The sequence below is a fragment of the Erpetoichthys calabaricus genome, chromosome 18 (assembly GCF_900747795.2).
Source record: "Erpetoichthys calabaricus chromosome 18, fErpCal1.3, whole genome shotgun sequence".
NCBI lineage: Eukaryota > Metazoa > Chordata > Cladistia > Polypteriformes > Polypteridae > Erpetoichthys > Erpetoichthys calabaricus.
The window spans coordinates 4,935,196-4,953,594 of NC_041411.2; the positions used below are offsets into that span (position 1 = coordinate 4,935,196).

At 36.1% G+C, this 18,399-nt stretch overlaps 1 protein-coding gene across 3 annotated transcripts in view; it reads right to left on the reverse strand.

Annotated features, from left to right (window-relative positions):
- rph3aa (rabphilin 3A homolog (mouse), a) overlaps positions 1 to 18,399 on the reverse strand; it is an 81,428-nt gene that overhangs the window by 18,096 nt on the left and 44,933 nt on the right. For 2 of the 3 annotated variants that reach the window (XM_051921139.1, XM_051921140.1), the window contains 6 exons: positions 15,857 to 15,979; positions 10,022 to 10,177; positions 4,473 to 4,542; positions 3,921 to 3,970; positions 1,668 to 1,799; positions 346 to 425 (listed from right to left, as the gene is read on the reverse strand). In XM_051921139.1, coding sequence (XP_051777099.1) covers positions 346 to 425; positions 1,668 to 1,799; positions 3,921 to 3,970; positions 4,473 to 4,542; positions 10,022 to 10,177; positions 15,857 to 15,979 — 611 coding nt within the window. The remainder of the gene's footprint in view (positions 1 to 345; positions 426 to 1,667; positions 1,800 to 3,920; positions 3,971 to 4,472; positions 4,543 to 10,021; positions 10,178 to 15,856; positions 15,980 to 18,399) is intronic. The other variant, XM_051921141.1, reaches the window with a different exon arrangement.

The following is an 18,399-nucleotide window of genomic DNA, read 5'->3' on the forward strand; positions in this document are numbered from 1 at the left end:
CATTTTGTCACTGTTTGATTAGTTACCTGCTGCTTTAAAAACTATTTTTCTAATTATGGCATGGGCAGTCCAAAAAAAAAAAAAAAAGAAAGCTGGATCTATCCATTAATCCATTTCCTGAGCACGCTTTTTATCTTGCAGTGTTGCCAGGATTCACCGCTTTTCTGACAAATTGTACTTGGCTCACTGTTGCAGTTACCTCCTACATATCACTGCAGTCAACAGATTCTATTTTACCTTTAAAAAATATAACAAACCAAACAAACACTGGGCACTGTCTCCCCATAATTAGTCATTACCACTCAACCCCTGACATTTAAAAAAAAAATTAAAAAATGTTTCTACCTTTGCCTTAATGATACTGCAATGTAAGGAACTGTTTTCTTGGTCATATAACAGACTGAATTCCAAGGAGCCTAGAGTTGCTGAAAAACAAATTAAAAAAGAAAAGCAGCTTAATACATGACAAATAGCCAAACTGAAATTTCAGGTTGCTCATGGCATACTCAACAAACAATATATTTTGGTAGAGATATAAAAGTCCAGGAGACAAAATGATCAAATTACTTTTGTGTAATTAAAAAAAAATTGGTCTTAAACACAAAATAAAATAAATGCAAGCATAAATATTTTCTTGTTTGGCAAAGAAGTGAAATCACAACTTTGTGAAAAGCATTTGGTTCTAGTTACTAATTGACATACTGTACATCATTACTACTTTGGTCCACAAACATTTCTAGTTCACTTTTTTATACTAAAGTAAACTAGGAAGATGGTTAACTCAGGATCAAGTAAATGAACAGTCAGTTTTACAGGCGCTGGACAAGACTCATTTATGATAACAGAAACCTCTGCCAAATTTTAGAAAATAATAAGTGTGATCAGTAATTAAAAAGAAATGTGAAAATACAATAAATGAGATACCCAAATAATGAAAACTGGCAGTCAAAAAATTGTACCAAAAGGTTGAACACGCATGAAGAGCAAAGCTAGGAGAATAAATCAATAGAAAGAACCTAAACATGAAAGAAGTGCTTGTGTGGCTCTCCTGATTCTGAGATGAGTGTTCTGTAATTCTAAAGTCACAAGTTCTTGCTCCTATCACGGAGGATGAGCAGCAGAAAATTAATTTTATGCTAAAAGAAGACAAATGGTGGTGTGAAGCTAGAAGGCAAATATTCTCAGAGAGAGGAAGTGTATTTGACCACGAGCAAGTCACTCCACCTGTCTTTGTTCCAAATCACAAAGAAAATGTAACCAACAGTATCTCAAATGTTCTAAGTTGCCCTGGATAAAGCCATAAGCCAAATAACTAGATGTGCCTCCTCAAATAAGACAACACAATCAATGTGTATACAATTTAAAGGTGATTAGTTTAGTAAGAACAAATTTAATCAATTTATCACTAAAAACAAGAAAGAAAAACTGCAGGAGAACTGAAACAGGACACTCTGATTCAAGCCAATCCCAAATGAAAATTAAAAGCTGCACCAGTGGTTTGGTATTTTGAATGAATTTCATATTTTAGGACAGCATAACTGATCAACATATTTTGTGAATCTAATTAAGGCAATCACTACTGGATTACAAACTAGTTTCTTCTATAATTGGTGATCTGTGCCAGTCATTGGTTCAAACTGCGAAACCATTCATATCAAACTGCTTACTGGCTTCATCAGAGTCATAGCTGTTGGCATCCTCTTCATCTTCCTCAGGTGGGAGTTGTGCAGGGGGAGCTGGTTGCCTCTTCTCCTCTCTCGGTACACTTTGTGGCTGTACAACAGCTGCTGGTACACCGCCTAATGATATTTAAAAGCAACAGTACACAATCAGAGGAATTAAATCTCATAATTTGGGTGAAGAGAGCTGGGAATGTACCAACAAAAGTATATATTTCTGAAAAGATGCCATTCCAAAGTAGGACATGCAGCCATTATCATGTGCTAGAAAATCATAGGACCCACAAAATAAATGACATGCTCAGGTGTCCACAAGGGAACTATTGGCTAGCTGTTCTCATTAAAGAACAATTAAAGACTGCAGAAAACTTCTGGATTCCATCGTTGCAAAAAAAAAAAAAAAAAAAAATTTGGATGTGAGTTTAAGAAGGCTTTGCACCCAAGGAACCAAGTTACCGGAACTATAACTTCTCTAACATTTCAGTAATTATGTACCGCTCTGATGCTGATGTTTCTGATCATAAAATAGGTCATTACAACAGCAATTGATGAGAAGAATTCCTAATTAATTTGCTTAATTACGGTATTTGAGGGTTCCTCTAGAGCAGTGGATTCCACACTCAGTCCTGGGGACCCACTGTGGCTGCAGGTTTTTTTTCCAACCAGACTCACAATCGGTGATAATCATCTATAACAACTGATCTAATTTAATTAGCTGGTCTTTTTTTACTCTTCTCTTATTCTGCAATCAGAATAACACAATAGTATGTTTTTTTCATTTATAAGACATTTAGAAATATTTCCATTTTTTTCTAAAGCTATAAATGCTTAACTCTCTTTTGTCATTTTCCTATTATTTTCCCCTTTTCCTGTGTAGTTTGCTGCCTTCATTTGACCCTAATAGTGACAATTAACAAACAGCATAGCAGACACCCAGGATGATGAAAGCTGCAATGACCCACTAATTAATAAATAATCAGTTAAATAACCAGAACACCTGGAAAAGCAGAATGAAAATTAGGTTGAAAATACTGTAAACAACTTTAAAAAAAGTACATATTCCCCGTAAAACTGCTTAGTGCAATTTAATAAAAATAATCTACCAAACTTAATTTGTAATTTCTACATTGACTCCAAAACACAGAAACTTGGAAATCATGACTCACTTAATTAGTCTAAGAGTCCAATGAAAAACGGAAGCTGGTTGGAACAAAAACCTGAAGCCACAGTGGGTACCTAGGACCGAGTTTGGGAATCACTGCTCTACAGCGTCTCTTTCTCTTGCATGATTTGGCTCAAAAACTAATCAACAACAACACATTTTCATACAAATGATGTAGCTCAAAGTGCTTTACAGGATGAAGAAAGAGGAAAAAAAGACAAAAAATACAAAATAAAATTAGGCAATACTAATTAACATAGAATAAAATTAAGTTCCAATGGCCACGGTGGACAGAAAAAAAAAAAAACAAACCTCCAGCCAGCTGGAGAAAAAAAAAACAAAACAAAATCTGCAGGGGCTCCAGGCCACGAGACCACCCATCCTCTTCTAGGCATACTACCGAACATCAATGACCTCAATCAGTCCTCACGGTTTTCAGGCTTCACATGGAAGAACCACATCATCATCTCATAACAGGCTTAAGTGTCGAGTTAGGTATTTTACAGTCAAGCTGGTTTAGTTCTAGACTGTCCTCAAGAAACTGTGAAACACAGAGGCAGGCAGGCAGGCTGGCAGACAGACAGACAGACACACACACACACACACACACACACACACACACACAACCATCATCAAGATATCAATGTTTTCGGTATCAGAGGACCCTAAAATGTCAAGATCCATCAAAAAACGGAGATCAAAATTTTTGATGAATCTAAAACTTTTGCTCCTCCTCCATAGACAATATGTTATAGTGGGGGAGGGTACAAAACAAAGAATATTAAATGAGTGAGACTACGTGAACAAAAACAAAAGATGGTGAGGAAAAGATCCTTTTGTAAGAATATTTTTTCGGCCAATTTCTGATTCACGTATTTATGTATGGCTTCAGAACTTAATTGTTCTGTGGTTTTAAAAATCAACTGTTTACTGCATGTAAATTTAAGACCTAAACTTCTGTTTAAAGAGCTACAGTTGCACTAAATGAGTGAGAAATTTATGCCACAGAAAACATTCATGATAAAAACGCTATAACTGATATAATTTAATTAGCAAGTATTACATATCAAATAAATTACCTGGCTTCTGCTCAAGGTATCGAGAAGGTGGACCACTCTGTGGTGCACTCCTTAGTCCTGTTCAAAAAAAAAAAAAAAAAAAAAAAAGATAAGCTACAAATATCTGGTAAGATAATGTGTTTACCTACAATTAGTGGGTTATTGAAGATCCATTCTCTTAAACATCATGAAAGTAAAAATGTGCATTGGGTATGTAAGAGAAGGTTTTAGACTCAAAGTTAATAAGACTTAAAGGCTCTACAATATAACTGCTAATGTAGCCAAAAACAAATGGGGAGAAATACACAAGTGTTCTTAGTGCAACAGCAAAGAGTGCAAAGTTACAGAGATCTGGTAAAGAATTAACTGTGGGACAGGTGTACTCAGTAAAAAAAAAAAAAAAAAAAAGGTAGGCCACAGTGGCTCCAAAGACTAGAAATCTTCTTTTAAACAGGAGGCTGTACTCTTCAAATTCAAATTGCAATGTCCTAAATATTATTTAATCATGTGCAACACTGAAAGATTGACTGCAGCTTAAGGGTTCACATTTGTGCTCACATTGGTATTTATTACTTACCTGGCTGAGTTGCCTGGACCACTGGTGCTGGACGAGGTGCCTGCACAGAAGTAGCTCTTTTAACTGCTGGAAGACATCAGTTGACAGCACAAAGTGAAGCAGTAGAAAGACAGACACAAGACATTAGGTTTCCTGGGAGTGAGGAGGATCATATAGATGAGAACAGATTAACAAAAGAGAGTTGGGAGGAAAAAATGAACAAAGACATCCATTTTCTACAGGCTACTTGCAAAAAACACAAAAATTTAGGTTTTCTACATTCCACAATTTGCAGGAAAAGACAACTAATGAAACAAAAATCTGACATGAATGGCTGCATGAAGCGATATACTATGAAACTGGTAGGAATGAACATTTGTGATTACAGGAGGTTCCTGGAAACCAAAATCTAATGCTCATTTCTACTGAAAACTGATGTAGATTCTAAATTTAATGCAATGATTCAAATGCTGGCCTAAGATTCCCTCTTCAGTGATAATCTTCGTTAGAATTTTAATATTTTTACCAGTTTTCAAAATGCTCTAACACATCCTGAAATGTAATACATTAAAAGTAAAGGAAATTTGCAAATGGAAATCAAAAACTGACTCCAAATGTGACAAGAAGTGCAGAGAGGAATTAAAAAAAAAAAAAAAAGTTTGGACTGTAGACAAACAATTGTCTATATCCTGACACAATTAAGACAAGACTCAGATGCATGTGTGACCACAAATCTGAAATACAGAAAAGATATACCGTATATACTCGAGTATAAGCCGACCTGAATATAAGCCGAGGTACCCAATTTTACCTACATAAACTGGAAAAACGTATTGACTTGAGTATAAGCCTAGGGTGGGAAATGCAGCAGCTACTCTTAAGTTTCAATAATCAAAATAAATACCAATAAATTACCGTACATGAATTGAGGCATCAGTAGGTTAAATGTTTTTGAGTACTTATTTCAAAGAAAAACAGTAAACTAGCTCTGTAAGTGGAGAAGAGGGTCAACAAAAACAATATGGCATCTCGCTCGCTCTCTCTCATATGTGTGTGTGTGTCTCTCTCGCGCTGCACAGGGAATGCACCGGGACAGACTGAACAGGTGCGGAAATCACTGGCACGCACAAACCGAAAGGGAAACTGGCTTGTTCATATACCGAGTGTGTGGTTGTGAACAAATGTAAAAGTTTGGCAAACTTTTTGGTCATAACCTGATTTGTACGTGTTCAGAGACGTTCGTGAACCGAGGTTCAAGTTGCCTTGTACTGTACACTCCAGCTTTCTGTCGAGTTGGCGGGGGCAGCAGGACCTGACTCGAATATAAGCCGAGGGTGACGTTTTTCAGCACATTTTGGGTGCTGAAAAACTCAGCTTATATTCGAGAATATACGGTATATTAAAATACTCATTTACAAGCTTGCAGTTACGAGTACCATTTGTGTAAGAATTCTGCCACAACAAAAAATTGGAAGAAAGAATGGGCACAACTTGAAAATCATGAAAGCAGAGCCAATTTAGGCTATAAACTGAGGCAGGCTACTATTTTCAAGCAAGCTCTCAGAACAAACTTGTCAAAACAAGTCTTTTCACTCATTCAGTCTTAACTGGCTTTATCTAATACAGAATCTTGGGGGTCAGAGCTTATTCTTGTGGTAACAAACATCAGCCAAGATATAAGCTAGTTTATAATTACTCACTCTATCCAGCAGCATTTCTAAACAAAGATATAACATACAAATTTCAAATAATGTATCCCTGTCAGAAATAAAACATGTGAGGTGGAAACACTAACCTTAATACCATTATGTGACTTGGAAAAAGATAACATCACAAAAAATTCAAATTTACACAAGAAGGAAAGTATAAATATGAATATACAAGTTGTGAGACATCACATGGAAAGATCAGTCAGATGCATCTTTATTTAACAAATTAAAAAATACAAGATACTGAATCAACTATTAGCTATTCTGATAGATCAATAATGAAATTATGAGGTTTGTGTCATCATCCTATCATTTACATTCTACAGCCTTACAGAAAACAAAGCATGCTGCCACACTCAAAAAAAAAAAAAAAATTATGCAGTTGATGATCTTTTACTATTCTGTTTTAAAACATGTACTTTGAGCTGTACAGGTGGACGTGCAGAGTGTCATGGACTACAACAAAGACAAATCCTAAGTAAAGAGAAGACTTGGTGTGGAGGCAATAAGTATTGTGCTGAGAAGGAACAGTCTAAAGTGGTATGTGCATGTGTTGCAAAATGCAGAGGATGACTGGGTGAAGAGGTGCACGGACATGAAGGAGATGAGGCCCAGAGGGAGAGTAAGGAAGACACGGTCAGTGGTGGCAAACAATATGAAAAGAACCTGGATAAACCTGGAAAATGGCAATGAAACTGGTGGTAATGATGATGATGCTGAGCTCTGAGCCAACAGAAAATGTTAGACATGCTGAGTAGGGGGGTTTGGAATAGTTGTTTGGAGGTGAAGAGTTCAACAAAATGCTTATACACTGTGTGGGACTTTTGGAGAAAACAACTAGACTGTGCTGAGATAAGTATTCCTTTTCTTTCCACACCCATTCCATATGAGACATGTAACTCTTTATAGCAATATTACTTTGAGCTTTGACACATTTTACATCTTTTAAGGAGCAGCATTTGTCCCTCAAATGTTTCAACAGAATAAGATAAAAAATAAGCATGTCATACAGACTTTATTTAAATAGACTGCACCCCTGCAAGAAGATGCAGCACTTTGCTGCAGTGAATAGAAATAAATATTTGCCTGCACAAGAAACTAACCAGAATGTTAAAGGGAGGTTTCATGCTTTTGTGTTTAATTCATTACACCAGTAAAGCCACAGTTATACCAGAGTTATTAAGACAAAGATTTGGTTTTAGAATCTTTTATAGTGGATTACAATAATGGTTCACAGTGGAGATAAAAAAAAAGAATATGGTTTTACATTACAGACGCTTGTCTTGCTGTAATCATCAGTCTCTCTATGTAGAACAGACAAGTAAGAGACAACAAGGCTGTCTGCCGTGGAAAACCACTTAAAAAACAAAAGACCAAGCACTGAAATTCAAATATAAGTTCTTCTTAATATTATTATTATTATTATTATTATCATATATAGTCTACAGGTTTCACATATGCAGGTATAAACAGTATTTTAAGGAAACCCAGATGTGGAGCAGCACAGACATAATTGGATAATCATGACTAGAGTCATCTCTTTTACATTTCATGAAGAGTTCTGGGTTCAGGTGAGTAACATTTTCGAAGTTTTCATTCTTGAAATAACTTCTGTTGAAAAGATTTTAAGTCTTTCGAAGAAGATCAGTACATTATAAAAGGAGATCTCAAGTTACTGAAGCAGGACTGGAGCACATATGTTCTGCTCATGCGACATGTTACATTATTCTCTGGATCATTGTTAAACAATGCATGGTTAAACAGCAAAGTAAATGAAGACTTCAATTAGGATCTGATGCAGTGAAAATATGAGGGTTTATTACACCAGAAAAGCCAAGCAATGAAAATGGATGGGCAGCTAACATTTAATGACATGCAGGTGCACCGTACTGCAAAATAATGCATTCAAACCCACACTTGCATGATATTGGAACAACTTTGTACTCTTCATTAACCCAAAAGCAATCTTGCAGAATGTGGGGAGAAATCTGAACTACCACAAAAGAAAAACACAAACAAATAGAGGGACAGTGACCTGGCTCCTAAATGATCCTAGTTCCTAGGCGTGATAAGGCAATAGAGTTACTTAGCATGTTTCCACAAAGAAGCATCTATTAATTTTTCCCTATTTTTTGAACCCACTTTATTAAGTGGTTTGCAGTATCCCATGTTTTATCACAATTATACTTGCACACAAGACAGGTGTAGAACATGTATATATGAACAACAGCCACCAGTGACATAAGCAATTTGATTGTGGGAAGAACCTAAAAACTCAAAGGTTTGGAGGGTGCTGGGACAGGTATTGATACAAATTTTTCTAAAGGACCTTTTGCGTAATCTAATATTGATCACTGAACTTTTGTGGGAGTAGCACTAGTTACTGTACTCATATACCATCCAGTAACAAACCACTTCAAATTCAAACTTATTATCATGTGTTCTAAGTATAATGCACTTCTTACCTGCATGTTTCCCACAGTCAATTGACAATATCAACAACAAACAATGAATACCACAAGAAACATTAGGTAACACATAAAAGGAACACACAAGCAGTTGTTAATTCTACTCAACAGCCACTCATAATAAGGGCAGAGGGTCAACACTGTTCCTGAATATACAGTAGTGCTATGAGTAGTAATGGACTAAACCAAGGAAGAAGAAAAGTGAGCTTGTGCTTCTCGGGGTCTTGAATAATATCATATGCCTTTAATGAGATGCCATGTGTTACATATGAGCCAGACAGAAGGGAGCTATGTACCACAAGTAGCCTACTCCACCACCATCTGTGTTGCCCTACAAACCTTGGCCATTCCAATATAAGGACAAGCTCTAATGTAAATCTTTAAGAGTTTGCTAAGCACTGACAATCTGGTTTTCTTTAGATATTTGAAGAAATAAAGGCATTGTTGGGTCTTCTTGAAGACAGTAAAAATTTGATGTTACCCTTTCAGACTGTCACTGGTGGTAACACTAAGAAATTTAAAGCTGCTGAGTCTCTCCACAAAATATCTGCCCATGTAGATGAGAGCACGTTCTGTCTCTTGCATTCTGAAATTTATGACCATCTCCTTAGTTTTACCAAGAGAGCTATTTATGTCTCATTATTTGTGATCGTGAGACCTACGAGAGGAGTTGTGGTGCTATTATCACACAGTCAGAACTGAACAAGGAGTACAACAGGACGCCCATCTCACAACCTTGTGGAGTGCATCAATTAAGGAGGAGTGTGGAAAATGTGGCACAGCCATTCTACAAATTCTGGGATCTACCAGTTGCAAGATAAGAAGTCCAGTTTCAGAGGGCAACACTTAGCAATTACTAACTAAGCATGAATTGCAGAAGAACAACCCGATTCTGCTATGACATACCCCTAAAGCGAGGTCCTTGTTGCTACTGCCAAGTGCTAGGTAGTCTACTTCATATATTAAAATAAAAATAAAAAATGCATACCATTAGTATTTAACTTAAGTACACTGTAACTTCATGGTTGGTAATCATTATTTGTCTTTTGAGAAGGTGAAATGTGAAGGTTGAAGGAGTGTCCAAAATAAACAGTTCAAAACATACAGATTTAACATTTGCAAAATAACAAAATGGTGCTATATTAATCCTCTTCTGTAATTTGGCTCTTAGTTTCCGAGAAAAAAAGTTTCTAATGCAAGAGTGAAAGTCAAACTGACAAAGTAAAAATCACTATCAGACAAGAAATACAAGTGGTAAAGCAGACAACACAGACCCACAGTGCAAAAGCGTTAAACAGACCACCCCCAAAAGAGAAAAAGATTATAAAACACAATAGCAACACTGTAGCACCAAAGTCTGCTCCATCCATTTTAATTGACTGAACTAACCTACAGGATTCCGGTTAACCTCTCTGTCGGCACTGTCAAAACATGCCTCCCGTGCTTCAGATTCTGCGGGAGGATACTCGTTACTGCTGGGAGTGGCACGTACATCCTGGGGTTTTCGATTCGTTGGTGGATAACTTCCTCTGCCAATCTCTGTGCCTGCAAACAAAGCCGACATGTCAAGTTAACAATGTTAAATAAAGCTGGTGCTGTTTTAGTGAGTATTTTGAATTAGTCCCTCTTTAAGGTCTCAAAATGCAGATATTAATTCTGTAAATATCAAATATGGCACATATTATTAAACCAACTTCAAATGTATGTTTTCAGACTTTGACATTTAGCACTAGGCAAAAGATGAGGCTAATATAAAAACTGACTACTGTGCTTTTTAACTCAAGATACTTTGTAATATTGATCCTAAAATTTTACAAGAACTAATTTAATGTGGACCAACTGAATATTTAAAGTAATAAAGATTACTTCTATGCTGTTTAAAGGATAGCCGGCAGCCCAACCCAACAGGGACACCCAAGAAACAGAAGGATGTGGGAAGGCAGCTTCTTTAGGGAACTGCCTCCACCAAAATGCTAGAGGGCAGCTCCCCTGGGTAGCAGTGGTGGCCCACATTCCCTCAAGGCATCATGGGACTTGGAGTTCTTTACCTCAGCCCTGTTGGGTGCCGCCATGGGCTGCTGCAAGGACTGAGGAGCCCTATGGCATAGGGTTTCCACCTCAACCGGAAGTGCTTACAAACCATGTGGGTAGAAGAGCAGAAGCACTTCCAGGTTCGCCAACATAAATGAAGTTGCCTGCCTCACAGAGACGAGCCAGAGTTGGGTAGAAGGTGGATGAAGCTTGTTGGGAGGAGCAGAGGAGGCAGAGACCAAGAGACAGAGAGGGAATAAAGGAATAATTGTACTTGTGTTTACTGTGGTACTTGTGGTAGTAGTGGGAAATGCTGGTTATAAGAAGAGTTTAATCCAGAATAAAGGTTAGTTGTGCTTTTAACTTGTGCCCTGCGTCTGTCTGTGTTGGGTTTGGGGAGCTACAGCGCCCCTTTGGTTTCCACAAGTGGCACCAAGATGGGACTTCCTGGCCTTCTGTAAGTGGAAGACCCATTTAAAAAAAATTCTTGTGGACAAACCCAAACACAGATATTGCTCCTTATAAAGTAATGCATTATTAAGTGATTTTTCTGTGTGTGCCATACAGCATGTTTCTGCACCAACAATAACAGGTGCCCTCATCAATAAGAAGTGTCTAACATGCTTCAACATAAAGACATTCATAAAATTGTTAAGATATCATTTATGACATTGTGTATGAATAAGGCTGCAGATTCATTTGTAACCACCAGTGGACAATGGTGAGAACACTGTTGTGTCTGTGCGTAGAGTAGATGGTTTCACAATCAACCAGGGCCCTAATTTATATGTGGGTCCATTTTGTTAAAAATCATCATGTAGATAATCTGTCATTATCATAAAATTACAACCACAAAACATTAGAAAAAATAATCATATTCCCAAGAATTTACAGACTGTTATGTTTAAATTACAGTGTATCCACAGCTAGAGTGATTAAAATACATACACGCTCATTTTATTTATTAAATCTCTAAAATTCAAACCATGGCATTTGACTCCGATTTTACATTTTTTGTTAGTCAAACAACATATTGTATTTCATACTTACAAAAAGTTCCAAATTACATTAGTCTTTTGGAAGGTATTGTTGTGGAGGGAAAAGGTTGGGTGAAATCACACAAAACTTCTAAACTAAGCCAGAAGATCTTTACAGAAGCCATGACAGTATTGATAATGGAAGCTGCCAGTTATAACGCTGGCTCTGCTGTTCTCAGTTTGACTTGTTGGCACTGTGTCTTAAAGAGGCAAAAGCAACACTGCAAGGATGACCTTCCACTGATGCAGCTGCCATCTCTTTATGGTAAGAGGATGCAGGTGGCAGATGGGGAAACAGCCTCATATACATAAAGACACAAATGCCATGACATGCTCCTGCTCAGATGCCAAGTCTTTTGCTTTGGCATTTTAAAAACCTGGTGTTAGACTCAATGGCGCTTTTGCAATGTTTGGGGTGTTTTTATGGTCTGACAGCATGGCCATTGTTTATTTATTTTTTATGTGACAGCTGATACACTATTTTATTAGGGTCAGAGTTACAAATGTGTGTTGCAGTGGATGCATTATTCTTATAATGAGATTTAAAACAGTGAGGTTTTAAAATCATTTAGAGTTTTCATGGGCAATGTTTGAAGTGCTACAGAATCGAAATTATGCAAATAATAATAATAAATTACATTTGTATAGCACTTTTCTAACCTACTCAAAGTGCTTCATAGACACAGTAGGGAACCACGTTAACCAACTCCAATGTGTGGCATCAACCTATTTTGCACCAATACACTCACCACATATTAGCTCTTAGGTGGTGAAGGGATTAAAAACAGTTACCCAATAAGAGACAGGCCAGGCCAAGGTAGGCAATTTACCCAGAACCTCAGGAAGCGCACTACTCTTTTGGAAAGATGTTCAGGGATCCTTTATAACCAAAAAGGGTGTGGACCTCGGTTTTATGTCTCATCACAAGGACAGCGCTGTTTGTTCAGCAGAGTGGTCCTTTTACTGCACACTGGAGTATTGGGATTCATACACAAACCACTGGGTTTGCACCCCCTTTTTCACCATTTTGTTGTTCCACACATGATATGCCATGCCATGCTATTTTACAGATCACTTCCAAAACCAGTCTTTCCATTAATGAAACTGACAGACTTCTGGTTCTTAAATTCACTCATTCACAACACAAGTTAGAATACATTTCCCCAAGCCCAAACCCATGCTGCTTTTCAGTCTACCGTAGCCCCAAGAACAGATTTTTAAATGCTTGTCCGAAATCCTAAAGGTATTGTTCTGCTCCTGATTCTGTTACAGTTCATTCTTAAACTGGAGATCACCAACTTAATATTGTTTAATGAAAAGACATTTTAAGCATCCATTGCAAAAAAAAAAAAAAGCTGATTTGCTTTCCAATTTAATAACAATATAAAATAACTAAATTCTGATTTTCTTTAAATTCCTCAGCCTGCATACAGCTTCACATGTAATGAAGATATTAGCTGGAAACTAACTGGACACAACACCTACATCTTGAGGTGTAATGAAAAAAAAATTCAATTCACCTGTATTACATTTTAGCTGTAATTGTAAAAAGGAAAAAAAGAGAAGTTTAGTTTAATTCCGAATCTTATTCCTTAACCATCTGCTGAAACTCTAAGCACCCAGCAGGCACGCCAAACTGCAAAGTAGCAAGCCAGGTTCCACACACTCCATTTATCGCCTTCACCTGTTGTGATTTCTTTACATTTTTCACTGGATTCTCTCTTAATGTAATAGTTGCTGGATAACAGTCAAAATCATTTTTATAGAATAATTCAAAGTTACAGTGAACAAAACCAGTTCCTAAATAATATGTGACTTGCAGTAAGTACTCAAAGACTGCTATAATGCAAAATTTAATACCATTTTTTTATCTGTGAAAAACAGATGGACTCATAGTGCCTCAGTTTATATAAGGAGGAGATGGGCAGTGACAAGTATGTCTCCTTAGCTTTATGAGCAAAAAGAAGCTGGGAAACACAATGTTACCGACTGCATGCAACATGTTTGAGCATTCACAAGAGATTTTTATTGTGTGCATTACAAGCAGTACTAAGTATTTGTGGCTCCACTTTCTCTTGATTATGTCATTCTGTGCGCACTAAGAATCCCATTTTGGTAAACAGTTGCATTTTCAAATATCACCTTTGATTCTGACATAGCTTTTTTTAATCAACAGTGCATAAGTCATAAACATAAATATACTAATATTAGTATAAAAAGAAAAATGTGTGTAAGATAGAAAAGTACAGTGCTTATTGTTTCAAAATAAATTAATTTGTATCATGTATATTCTAACTCTAATCTTTGGCTAATCTGACAGCCCTTGGTTTTTTGGACTAAGGCATTTATTGCCAAAATTTATGATTGCCAAATTTATGCAGAGCTTCCTTCGTTATTTAGTATGGGTTTTCTCAAAGAATTCAGGTTTCCATTCATAACAAAAAGATGCATTTTAGTTTAAATACGAGCACTGGATCTAAACAATACAATTAATTACTCCACATAATGGAGTGGCACCTTACTCAGAACAAGTTTCTGCTTTAACCACAGTCTACAAGAAACTCCTCCATCTACATGACCCATTCAGTTTTTAAATGATAGCCAACTAATTTGGTTTACAAGCAATGCCCAAGTATTAAAACTTTAAATACAATAAAGCCTTGGCAAGGAAATAACCATATTTATAACTTGAGAGTTGTACAGCTACCAAGCATGTTTATTCTGATAAAGGTCCACATTATCTTAAGAACACCTTTGATCTCTCTTTAACTACTTCGCCTTCAACACATCTTATTCTGCCATTCTTTAATAATTAACAGTTGAGGTCTATTGGTGCTTTTCTATTTGGATTTTCAATTAAACATTACATCAGCAATGCAATAAATGGTGGATAATTTGATAGATTTTATACAGTAAATAGTATCCATCATAGTTTAAAATTTTCTTTCAGTAAGAAAAAAAGTTCTCTACTTCATGCTCATTTCTACACATATTAATTCCCAATATTTTACTGTTACAAAGAAACCTGCAAATTGCTGACATCCGCGGTCATAGTTAGAAAATGTAGTGATGCCACAGAACATTACAAGTACATGGTCTGGAATGTGGGAAAGAATTTGAATCAACAGACAAGGGCACACAGAAATATTACCTGGGTCCTGAGTCAAACCAAGGTCATTGGAGTTGCAAGGCAAAAGTGCTACCCGCTGTGCCACTGTTATTTCCAAACATAAAAAGCATTAAAATGAGAAGAATTGAACTTAGAATTCCAATCAAAAAACATAAGCTATACTTGGCCCACTTGGGGTGTCAAAGGAGTAACTCTATTTCTCTTTGGTGGTTTTATGGAGGTGGAAAAAAAATATCAGATTGAAAACTACAACAGAGCACCAATACTGTAAGTGCACATAATACGTACTACTTTCAAACAGTGGTACTAATGATGTTTTTTTTTATATAAAGAAGCTTCCCATACTAAAAATCAAAGGGAGAATTAAATTCTTTAATTGAAATTGAACATTTTCAGAAAGATATGTAAAAGAAGATGCAGGCTAACAGGCCCTCTAACAAAAAATATAATTCATGCAAATCATAAGACTGTATATGAAAAAGAATACTCACAAAACTGGTGAAAAAAATCATAACTGCTTGTTCCTGTCTTGATTCACCTTTTATCATTGTCAGATTATTAATTTCTTTTTACTTTAACTTTTTATATAATTCATGTTTTTAAAACACGATTAAATGATGGTGTGTGATTATTTCCTATCAAGTGAAAACCAGTGGAGGCTTATTGAGAGTAGGAGAAAAACAACACACCTAAGATGGATAGATTTTGACATTACAGAGACATACTCAAACACACACACCACAATGTTTAAATATTATGACTAGGAACAAAGACTGTGGAATAACTGATAGAAACGCTTGGCAAAAACAGACATCTACTTGTACACTGTACCAGAAACACATTTACAAGTTGACCAAAATATTCACTCAACAATGATAAATTTAAATGTTCTTTTAAAATGAAAGATGCTTACTGGAATAATATCATCAAACATCTTAATGAAATCATGTCTGGTTTCCATCAATGAAACACTACATGTTGAGGTACACTAAGATGCGAAAACAGCTGCACATCAAGGTTTCTTACCAGGCTCAGAACGCTGGGGTCTCAGCCCCTTTCTGGCAGCTCGATAGGCGCCAGCAGTAGCATCTTCTTCCGAACTGTATCCACCTGGCTCAGCACTGTGGAGGCTGACATCACGAGATTTCACTACAATCAGGGGAATAAGGTGGGTATTCACACTAGTCACTGGCAATTCAAATCACACTGGAACTCAAAACTAATGTTGACTTTATTGTGCTACTTTTCAATTGTATCCTGAGATCAAGAAAGATCTGACTCCCATTTTATTTCCAACACCTCTCAACAACCTCCATATACTTCAGGGAGCACAAAATAAATTCCACACCTTACTATGGCCCTTCTCTGAATGCATAAAATATGCTAACTTCAGAAAGCAATCAGGGAGACTACGTTGAGGTCATGATTTGTTTCAATCCATGATGTCATGTAGGTGGCAAGACCAATGCATTGTTACTTTGTATGTCCACTATGAATTTGTTGCATCAGAAATCTAAAAGCATCCAACCTGCTGATAGAAAACTGTATAAGAAATAAAATGTACTATATATAACTCAGATTTATATACAGTACAATTGAAAAATCTAATCCATTTTAAAATTATAGGCTTATACCAAAAGAAATGAAGACTGGACCAAATGGCCCTTTGCTTAATCACATAACATATTCAGATTTGTTGATATCCTCTATGTTCTATATAACAGCAAAACAAAATTCCTATCTTGAGGCCAATTTTCATTTAATACAATGAGCATGTTGATTTTTAGTCTATAGCTGGGCCTTGAGGGGATACACAGGTTATGTCATTTCATTTCACAGGGATAGAGGTGTGAAATGTTGACCTTAAGGTTCATGCCACAATTCCTTAACTGTTGGCCTAGAACCTAAAGATGGCGCGCTAACAGTTTAAGTTAACTGCTGCGGGCCTGAAGCTCATGTCATGCTGCAGTTCTTGTTCCTAACGCTGCATTACCCTATAATGATATCCCCATCTTTACAACAATTAAACCCATCTTAGAAAAATGTAGCACAATTAGACATTCTGCCCTTCCTTACTGTCTTCAAATGACTTAAAGGGTTATAATTTCACAATATTCTAGGGCTTTACAATCCAAGTCTGAACAAACCTATAAAATCTGTTTGTTTCTTTTTACATTTTTAAACAGGGTTTACTCCTGTCTTTAAGAACGTTTCTCTATTTCATAGAAACTTAGCAAACGTCTTTATCACTTCCAATTTCCTTATCCTTAATTTAAAAATATATAAAAATTGATTGTGTTTATGAGTCCAGTTCACTGTACGATGACCTTGTTAATTTTATTTTCATGTTTCTTAGGCTATCTTCGCTTCACCTAACAAAAAGATCTGAACCTCACCAATTACTTGCTTAGAAAAGAATATGTGTTTATTACACTAAAATACATTAATTAAAATTTTCATCAGGCAAGAGAGAGTAGTGATATATCTCAAAGGGCTTACTTAAAACATTTTAGCATACAATATAAGCTACAAAATATAGCAACTATATTATGGTTTTCGTACTTTATCAAGGTCAGCTATAGATATTTGTCAATAATAAGGCTCATCAGGTTTCTGCTTAATTTCTTACTTTTTCAACGAACCAAGATATTAAATACTCTGCTCTGTTTTTCAGACTTCGAGCTTTGCCAGTTCACTTCTGAACCTAATCAAAACCTGTGACAAGTTTTTACTAGTGGGCCATAATGGCTTGCTTTATTGTCACTATCCTCCCTTTTGAGATAGAAATGTGTTTCCTAATCCCTGTTCAGCTTGTGTCAACTGCAAGCACAGTAGGTGGTAACCATCTATACCAATTAAATGTAGGAAAAGCAACTATAAAATTACTATCCTTTATGTAAACATGTTCATCACAAACAACACCTCCTGTTTCTACTTGCCTTTTTGGTCTCAAGCTTTTTACTATATAAAAGTAAAGCACAATTCTGCCAGCATTGCCCCAAAGAAAGAAAATTTCTAAAAATACATGGAAATGCAGATATGTTTTGTTTTTATTATGGTATCTTTTTTAAAAATCAAATATTTGCCAAAATATTTCATTCCTGCCCTGATTATACAAGAACTTCATTAGTATTTTTCTTTGGTATAACCATATGTAAATGTTTCTAAATAAAATGATGTCCTCTAAATTACACAAGTGATTATTTTTGCATTGAGCATTAAAGCATGGTTTTATTACGCAAAGTTTTTTTATTAACTTCCCAACACAAAGCAAAAACACTTCTGAAGGTTTTTTCATATTTGGTTTCTTTTTCTTACATTGTCTAAAGAAAACATAGAAATGTAACGCTACTTGGCCTGCAATGCATGGCTAAATGAGTCTGTTTCTGATTTACCAGCTATGGTGGCTTCCGCACTTACAACCTTTAAAGGAATCCCTTATCCTCTCTAGAATACATCCTAGATAGAAAGCCTTTAAAACCAATTCATCACATATGATTTGGTATTTCTATGGAGTGGCTAGTTAAGAGATAGGACATTCCCAAGCCTAGATCTTGCATGAAGTCAGA